The 10116-nt window shown below is 37.6% G+C and overlaps 1 protein-coding gene across 1 annotated transcript in view; it reads right to left on the reverse strand.

The window, feature by feature from the left end:
• EPM2A (epilepsy, progressive myoclonus type 2A, Lafora disease (laforin)) overlaps nucleotides 1-8764 on the reverse strand; it is a 39958-nt gene extending 31194 nt beyond the window's left edge. Inside the window, exons 1-2 of the mRNA XM_006755413.2 lie at nucleotides 8752-8764; nucleotides 7616-7790 (exon numbers count right to left, since the gene is read on the reverse strand). Coding sequence (XP_006755476.1) covers nucleotides 7616-7790; nucleotides 8752-8764 — 188 coding nt within the window. The remainder of the gene's footprint in view (nucleotides 1-7615; nucleotides 7791-8751) is intronic.
• Between the last annotated feature and the right edge of the window lie 1352 nt (nucleotides 8765-10116).

Here is a 10116-nt window from a genome sequence, read left to right on the forward strand (position 1 = left end):
TCCAGCTCCATGGCTCCCAGCCACCATCTTGATTGGGTTAATTTGCATAGTGTCACTCTGATTGGCTGGTGGGCATGGCTTGGGGCATAGCGAAGGTACAGTCAATTAGCATCTTTGTCTTTTATTAGTGTAGATGTGTGTGTGTGCACGTGTGTGTGTGTTCTGTGTATATGTTTCTCTGTGTGTTTTGAAATAACCAGTGTTTTTCAGAGTAATGTTTATATATGCTAATCAATTAAGCTAATATTTTCACAAATACTGACTCACTTATCAGGAACAAAAGTTTACATGACATTCAGGGAGAAAAATTAAAAAGGACTTAGAAAAAGAAAAATAGGAAAGGCATTTTACAAGTCATCAAAGCATGAAAATAAATATCTTGCTTTTCCAAAACAATTCTGTGAACAGCGAAGTCAAAATAGGGCCTTTATGATATAGAAATAGCCAACAGCAAAAGTGATTCTCATGTATAGCAAGAAATATATGTATTTTAATTACTGTTTCCTAACTGATCCATCCCCCATGGGTTTCATAATCCTTCCAGTTAGTTCAGCCAAAGATGAGGCTATGTTCTAAGAAGTCAGTTCTTTTAAGCCAACTTACATGGTCACAATCAATGACTGACAAAGTGATATAAATATACCAACCCTCTGAAAACAAGACAGAAGCATTCCCGAATGTATCCACTGACTCTAATGTACTAAGTAGATCCCCTGGTCTTCCTGAAGTGGACCTCCCACCACAGTGACTAGAAAAACATGGCCTATCATTTCTAACCTACTAAGACTCCATTTTAGTGTGTTACGTAGACTTCCTTATGCTCTTGCTGAAGTGACACAGAAAACTGCAGAAAAAGCCGGTCTCAGCTTGTCAAAAATAGTCTGTCTGTCTTCTGTATTCATTTAATATGTGAAAATAACTCATCTTTGGTTGCCATGGCCACTGTAATATTGGAATTGGAAGAGTCTTGTAAAAATTAAAATTCATGAGTCAGTATATTTATGTTCCATTAGTTACCCAATCTATATATGTCATTCAGACCTTAACCTCCTCTGTATTCTTACTGTTGTTAATATACAAGATAACACAAAATCCAGCTATTTCCTTTTTATCTGTACTGATTCCACAACAGCACTGTCAGCTAAAACTCTTCCCCATGCACTTTAGCAGATATGTTTTCAATGACTCCTAAGAAATAAGAATTAAAGAGTATGTTTTCATTAGCCCATATTACTGTTAGGATTCTAATATCTATCACCAATATTTTTATATGATGTTAAAAATAAAACAACTCAATATAATTACATATAAACTCTAATATATTTAAATGTTTCATATAACATTTTAATCATAAGAAAAAGAGAATATCCACCAATTACCCTGATCTTATCAAATATGAACAGCATTATTTATATAGGGAAGGAAACTTCAAGGAATCTCAGGTAATATTCAGTAAAAATCGTTGGTCAATCAGAACTCAAAAAAGAAGGACTGTGTTGTTTTCCTTTCCTAGATGAGCATGAACAATTATAATCTTGGTTTTAATGTTTAGTAAAACTTCAAATCATTCAATCAGATGTAATTACCATTTGAAAGTAGATTCTTCCTTTGGTGAATAATGTCCTGACTGTGAGCTATAGTAATAGGAAATGCAATGAAGTAAGTTGCACACAAAATTTTATGGCTATTCTCTATTTACTCTAAAAGAGATTTCTTGTTTATAAATATGAGCAATATAAAAATATCATTATATGAGAAGCAAACACATACTCATTAAAGATTATTTGTATATTTGGCTATAATATATGTATTTCCAAATACAGCTTCTGTAAAGTTGAGCTGAACGTAGTCCAGGGCTACAAAAAAAAAAGGAGGGAAAGTTCCATCTAGAGACATCACTATATTGCAGGCATTTGTTCCCTAGAACTGAAACCAGAGACGCTGACATGAAGTACAGTTGCTGTTAGGCCTATATATGACATAGTGGCAAAATATCACACAAGCCTTCGATTTTTAAATTAGTTTTAATCCCTGATTATTTCCAGAACTGCCTTTAGAAATCATTTAGTTCAACCAGCAAATCAGGAAAGTGAAATCTAGAACTATTACAGGTTTGTCCCAAGGTTACCCAGCAGTAAATGAGAGAGCTGGCTGGCACCCAAGGTCCTCATTTACTCTCCAAATGATTAATTTCATTCATGTTGGAAAATGTGCTAAATAAAACAGTATTTTAAAGTGTGAAAAATTATTGCTCTAGTGTTTAAAATACTTTGAGTGTTGCAAACTACTGTATACCTTTTCTTTATAAAACAAAGCAGATGCAAAGTTTAAGCATCCTATCTAATAAAGAGAATATGCAAACTGACCATCACTCCAACACACAAGATGGCCACCCACATGTGGGCAAAGATGGCCACCACAAGATGGCCGGCAGGGGAGGGCCGTTGGGAGGGACCAGGCCTGCAAGGGAGGGCAGTTGGGGGTGATCAGGCCTGCAGGGAAGGGCAGTTAGGGGTGACCGGGCTAGCAGAGGAGGGCAGTTGGGGGCGACCAGGACTGTAAGGGAGGGCAGTTGCGAGGGACAAGGCCTGCAGGGGAGGACGGTTAGGGGCAATCGGGCCGAGGGGAGCAGTTAGGCATTGATCAGGCTTGCATGGCAGTGGTTATAGTAGTGGTTAGGTGGTAGGCAGAGGCGGTTAGGGGCAATCAGGCAGGCAGGCAGGTGAACGGTTGGGAGCCAGCAGTTCTGGATTTTGAGACGGATGTCCAACGGAGGTCCCAGTAGGATTGGGCCTAAACAGGCAATTGAACATCCCTCAAGGGGTCCCAGATAGAGAGGGTGCAGGCTGGGCTGAGGGACACACACCCCCCATGCACGAATTTCATGCACCGGGCCTCTAGTGTTTTTATAATACATTTTCAAAGCTTTCACATTTGTAAACAGTATAAAGTGTGATGCTTATAAAGTCTAATTTGTCTCTTGAAATGAGCGTAATAGGCAATAAGTCTTTTCAAGATACAAAAATTACAGTCCCTTTCCACGAAAGTCTCGTTTAATTCATTAAGGCAGACATTCATTCTTTTGCATAAAGAAAAATCCATTGAAGAGGAAGATGTAGTTTGGTACCAAGTACAAACTTTCCCTCGCCAGCCTAAATATGGAAGTGCAATTTGATTTTTAAAATCTCATGCTAGCATGGTAGAATCTTACCTGTTATCAGAGGAACAGAATACACTCTAAATACGGGAAATGAAGAATGGACTTAAATTTACTGAGCTACTATGACCAAGTTTTATGTTAGGCACTTTAAATACTTTATTTCACTTTTATTGTAAACAAATTGATTTCACATGTCTATTGACTTCACTAAATTCCTTTCAAGCAAGAATAGAGTGATTTTAAAAAACAAATTATGCACATAAAAACCACAAGACAGGACAGAAAAAAAGATGACAACATCAAAATTGTGGAAGCTGTAAAGCAACTGGTTGATTGCTGAATAATTTAGCAGACAGAGAAAAACTAAATCCTAAGGCCAGTAGCAAAGAAAGCTGACAATGGACTGGAATTACACTACAGAACCCCCAACAGGCTCAGAAACTGGTATCACCAGGTACTTCTGGATTAAGGTGAAAGGAATAGAACTGGTTGAAAGTTTTTTTTAAGAAGCAGCCAGCCCTCAGAATCATTTTCCCACTCTCCTCCACCGGGAAATGTTCCCTCTCCAGTCCTGACAAAAACTAGAGGTTTATATTCTAGGGAAGGGTAAACAAGTCTCTGGACTGGGGGACACTCAGAGAATTAAATGAGCTCTTAGAATATAAAGAATGCTATCAGAAGTAAAAAACTAAATAGCAGAGCTGGATGCTAAAGTTGAGAAATCTGCTAGAAAAAAATAGACAAAGATATGCAAAATATAAAACACCCAGGCCAGCCCCAGCCAGTTTGGCTCAGTGGATAGAGTGTTGGCCTGTGGACCAAAGGGTCCCAGGTTCGATTCTAGTCAAGGGCACATATCTCGGTTGCAGGCTCCTCCCCGGCCCAGGTCCTGGTCATGGCTTGAGCAGGAGGCAACCAATTGATGTGTTTCTTGCACATCGATGTTTCTCTCTGTCTTTCCCTCTCTCTTCCACTCTCCCTAAAAATCAATGGAAAAGTATCTTTGGGTGAGGATTAACAAAAAGAAAAAAAAAACACCCAGGCCAGGTTCCAATATCTGAATAATAGGAGTTCCAAACAGAAAGATTTAGACATTTGTGAACAGCTTAGGGTGTTAAATAGCATTTACACTGGAATACCAATAAACATGTGAAATACTGATCTTCTCAAAATTGTGCCATAACTAAATTAGGAGGATTGAATAATAGAAGGGATGTAACTGTGGTTTGGGGGAGGAGGGAAAGAAAAAAAAGAGCCAAATCTTTATATTTCCTTGTGCAAAATGGGGAGGAATAAAGTGACCCCAAAATGTAAAGCAATAAAATCAGAAAGTGAAAATCATTTTTAAAAATTCTAGAATGAGATGTAAATCCATAAAATCCAACATCCATCTCAGGAGTGTGTTTATTGACAGAATAAAGACAATAAAAGGAAAAACTAACTAAACAGAAGAAAACCCCTAGAGCAACGGGAGCCAACCTTTCAGACCTCGCGGACTGCTGCCCTAGAGCTTAGGACAGGGGTGGGCAACCCCTGGCACGTGTGCCAAACATGGCACGCCAGTAACTTTTGCAGGCACGCGAAACCCTCTCTGATAATCTTCCATTTACAATTGTGAATCTTTGTTCTCAGAGATGAATTTTGTTAAGTATTGTAATAGAAGTAGCCTGACGGATTAAAGTAGTAGCTCGTGCATATCTCTGAAGGTCACGAAATATAAACCTGATGTAAAATCTCTGTCATCAGTGATGCAACAGCAAAAGTCCCACTGATAATATCAAACGGAGTCATAAAGTTTTCTGTCGGACTATCAGTGTACATGTATACATTAAAAAATAAATGTCTTTTTCATCATCATATACTGTGTTTTTGTCGCTCGAATGAATTTTATTATTTCTTCAAGGTTCTTCACATACGTACACCTTAAGAGATATCAAGTAAGCGTTAACACGTTCTCAAAAAATTAGGGTTGGCACACTCAAGAATTTTGAGTCAGAGATTTTGCTGGTTTTGGCACGCACTCACAAAAAGGTTGCCCACCCCTGACCTAAGACATGACTTTTCAGATAAAAGGGTTCGGCAAATGTGGTTCAGGATAAATGAAAAACAAGTCGTAAACACATTCTCATTAAATCTGAACATCTCACCGAAGCCGGTTTAGCTCAGTGGATAGAGCGTCGGCCTGCGGACTGAGGGGTCCCAGGTTCGATTCCAGTCAGGGGCATGTGCCTGGGTTGCGGACACATCTCCAGTTGGAGATGTGCAGGAGGCAGCTGGTCGATGTTTCTCTCTCATCGATGTTTCTGACTATCTCTCTCCCTTCCTCTCTGTAAAAAACCAATAAAATATATTTTAAAAAAATAAAATAAATAAATCTGAACATCTCAACAGGTGCTCCTTCTCATTCTCTTCTCTGGATCCTCCTCTTCTCCTTGATCTCTAAATTGTGTGGACTCAAAAGCCTATTTTCACTACTTCTCTTCTATACCACACTCAAATACTAAATGATCTCATCTAGTCTCATCACTTTGAACGTCATCTATTTTCTCTCTCCATTTCTAACCTCTCCCCAAAGCTTCACACATCAAAGTGATTTCCCTCCTGCAATCTAACATACATTTCAAAGGTAATCTGTCTAAAATAGAATTTTTCTCTCAACCTCTATTCTAGATTGTTCATCTCCTAATGTTCCCCATCTCAGGAAACAGCAACACCATTAATCCAGTTACTCAGGCCATAAAACCATGAGTCATGCTTAACTACTGTCTTCCTCATGCTTTGCCTCCTATTCATCTGCAAGACCAAGATCTAGCATGAATTTGCAAGAAAGGTGTGTCCAAGAAGATTACCGATTCCCTAACACTATAATGAAGTTGTATTCTCCCTCTCTCCTATCCCTCATAGCTCTGTTAGCATTAATTCTCTCTCACACTCAAAAGCAATACAATTTTTAAGAAAATGGGAATGCATCTCTTTGTCTATGGTACAAGCCCTCCATGTTCTACTGTAAATAATATATACGTAGTATTTTATATGTTGGATACTGGTTTGAAACTCGAAATTATCAAAGTATTACATACTTACTTCTATTATCTAAATGAAATGTAAATTTTATCTAAATGAAATGTAAAACCTTGAAAATGTAAAACTAATGAAAACCAGAACTGAACAGGCCAAAGTAGCTGTGGACGGAAATAGAGGGGCAATACATTTCTGATATTACACAGTAGAAACTCAAGAGGCACTATCATAAATTTATGGCTCAAGAAACAGAATTTGTATGAACTTAAATAACAAAAGAATTTTTTAAATGAGTCTAATAGGGATTGGAAATAGGGAGAAAGAACAAGTATATAAGATCTACATTTGTCTCAAAAAATAAATAAATAAATAAAAAAGATCTACATTTGTCTCAAGTCATAGAGGGAATCAATAGCAATTTTTTTCAAATATATTTTTATTGATTTCAGAGAGGAAGGGAGAAGGAGAGAGATAGAAACATCAATGATGAGAGAGAATCACTGATTGGCTGCCTCCTGCATGCCCCACACTTGGAATTGAGCCCACAACCTGGGCATATGCCCTGACCAAGAATCAAACCATGACCTCCTGGTTCATAGGCCAACACCCAAATTGAGCCATGTTGGCTAGGCAGAAATTTTTAAATTGATACATTAACAAATAAAGTATATAAACATTATTTAAGACTTGGATTTAAACCTCCAGAAAAACTAATCATAAATGGTTAAATATAGTTATTTATGATGAGTGGGAATAAAGAAAATGTTGTGCCCTGACTGGTTTGGCTCAGTGGATAGAGCTTTGGCCTGCGGACTGAAGGGTACCGGGTTCGATTCCGGTCAAGGGCACCAAAAAAAAAAGAAAAAGAAAATGTTGTAAACCTTACTTGTGATTTAGTACCCTCTTGTGTTTAAATTTTTAATAGGGCAAATATTGCAGGTATAATAACTAAACAAATATATAAAAGTGAATATGTTAATGAATAATAGAACAAATTATCATATCCAATCTAGTTTTATGTCTAAATTTTCACCCATGTTTATTTGAATAAGGTTTTATAAGAAGACTCCCATTTTTTTGTTTCCCTGTTGTTTGGTAGCATAAAAGATATAAATAGTGGTCAAGGGTATTTTTATCCAGTTTTTATTTTTAATCCACTATCTAAGTACAAAGATTGTTGAACTACTCTCTGGTCAAAATATGTTGACACTAGGGTATGAACTTAATGAAAAACTTCTATGAAAAGGATCCTTCACATCTAGAACCAGAAAAGCTCACACAGTGATTCACTGTAATCCATCCCCTCAAAGAATTGCAGGCCTATGTACCCCTTTGAAGGGAGACGCTGCAGTTTCAAATGCTGTAAATATTTCCATTGTCCTAATGCTACCTCTTGCCCTACTTCTATGCTTATAAACATGGCACTATTTTTACCTTGAATAATGCATGGCTTGGTGGCCTGCAATATTAAAATAGAAGTCTGTTGTGTGCTTCATCTCATTGGTGTGCCCGGTGGCCTCAATCCAGTGTCCAATTGGAAGATGATAAACACCATCCACGACGTTGTTTTCATCGTAAGTACAGCAACGGTCATGGTGTGGCCCATTGCCTGGAACAAGAAAGGACGGACAGAACAATTCTAGCAAAGTTCTGCTTAAACAGTCACAAAGCAGCTGACACAAAATTAATACTAAGATAACAAATATAAAGCTACATGATCTACACATTTCAGTATTAAAACATACAGTAGAGCAAGAGAGAAAATAGGAGAAATTTGTAAGAAGCTAGTGATGAATGTCATAGAGTTCTGTATTTCCTTTGAGCGTATTAACTCTTTTAGAATTTCTTGGTACTCTCATTGCCTTAAGAGCCTCCTGCAAATTATTCTGCAGCCTGATAAGCTGCTGAAAAGGGTTCTTAAAGCCATTAACGTCTCTGTTGTACATGCTTTTAATGTTTTGGTATACAAATTCATGATTAGAATCGGTAATATAGTGTTTTAGTATCAGCTCAAAAAATAAACAAATTCTAAAAATAAATACATCATTTCACTTAGCATAATGCTTTCCAGGTCAGTCAGAGAAAGATAAATATCATATGATCTCACTCATTTGTGGAATATAATGAACAACATAAACTGATGAAAAAAAATAGATCCAGAGACACAGAAGCATCAAACATACCTTCACACCTCAGAGGGAAGGCAGGGGAGGGAGGGGACCAAAGGACTTGTATACATGCATACAAGCATAACCTATGGACACAGATAGTAGAGGGGTGATGGCATGTGATGGGGGGTGGGAATGGCTGGGGAGAGGTCAATGGAGGAAAAAAGAGACATATGCAATACTTTAAACAATAACGAATTTTAAAAGATAAATAAATGCATTAATAGATAATAAAACAAATGATCACATCCAATCTAGGTAGCATGTAAGTCAGTGGTTAGTATCATTTTCAGATGGGGAAAGTAAGTTTCACAGAGATTAACTGGCTTGTCCAAGGTCACAGAACTAGTAAGCGCAGAGCCATTGGTAACCTGATGCCCCTAGTCCCCACCTTTCCAATACCTGAGAGCTTCATGCAGTTTTCTGCCTACCTCACAAGCACCACACACACCATCCTCCTGCCAGGGAGTGGAGCAAAAGAGGCAGAGAAGGAAGACTATGTCCCTGAAACACCATCTACACAGTATCAAGAACACTAGTAACAGATCACTTCTATGAAAGTTATAAATCATACATTTTTCTTAGCGCTTTATGTCACCATCCCATTTCAAGTTATTCCTTTCCTTAAATTATCTAATTTCCATAATTTGTCATTAACTAAAACATAAGCAAAATAAAAATAGGAGTAAGTCACATTTGTTATGTCTATAACATTTTGACTCATTTGCTCCTTGCTCTTATAAAATATTTAATCTAAAGCTAATTGGCATAAAATCTCAAAAAAATTCCTTAAGTCATTAGGCAACTCTTTAAGGATATAATTCCCTTCCATCAAATAGAAGGTAAGGATGGCTTCATTAATAAATCATCACTGATCTTTCTGGATGAGATGCCTCTTTTGCTCTTGAGAGCTGCAAGGTACTATACCAACTGCCCTATCAACCTGGATATTGAATAGATGAAAATCAAACTATACCAGCAATCTCACTTCTAGAAATATATCTAAAAGAAATATGAACAAAAGGAAGATACATACAGATATATATGTATGTGGCAATACTATTTTTAAAGCAAATACTGTAGCCTACACAAGTCCATTTACACATTCTTCCACAAGTATTTGAGTGCCAACTACATGACAGGCACTGGGCACTAAGTCACGTTAAGGATTTACGTACTTACCATAAAAGCAATTAAACAATTAATATATTTTAAGCAGGCAGGTGACATGAAAAAATTAGTATTATGAAAAGCTCTCTGGTTTCAGAGCAAAACACTGGTTTCAGCACGCTAAGCCTAGAAGCAGAAAATCCATGGTAGGAGATGATGAAAGCCTGGAGGTAGAAATGGAAAGGAGTGGGAAGATTCAGGAGGAAAAAGCCACACAGCTTGGTGGTTCATTAGACATGGGAGGAGAAGGAGAAAGGGAATCAATGCACTTCTAGCATATATAACTCAATACCTAGGAGAGGTTGGAAGGGATCTCACTGGTCTGGCTTGGCACCCTGGGCTTGGAGTGCTGTTTAGGTATCCTAAAGGGGATGTCAAGTAGAGAGTTGGAGACAATGATCTGACACTCAGACCAGAGGTCTGAAGTAGGAAAAATGAATTTATGATGCATCTGAACGCAATGGCAATGGAAACAAGGAAATAGTGTGAGTCACAAAGAAAACAATATTAATTGAGAAGAAAAGCATTCTAGAACTGTATTTGGAGATAGGGCCTTAGATAATTAAGATTAAGTGAGATCACAATAGTGGGCCCCAT

Source organism: Myotis davidii, unplaced genomic scaffold, assembly GCF_000327345.1.
Source record: "Myotis davidii unplaced genomic scaffold, ASM32734v1 scaffold292, whole genome shotgun sequence".
NCBI classification, from domain to species: domain Eukaryota; kingdom Metazoa; phylum Chordata; class Mammalia; order Chiroptera; family Vespertilionidae; genus Myotis; species Myotis davidii.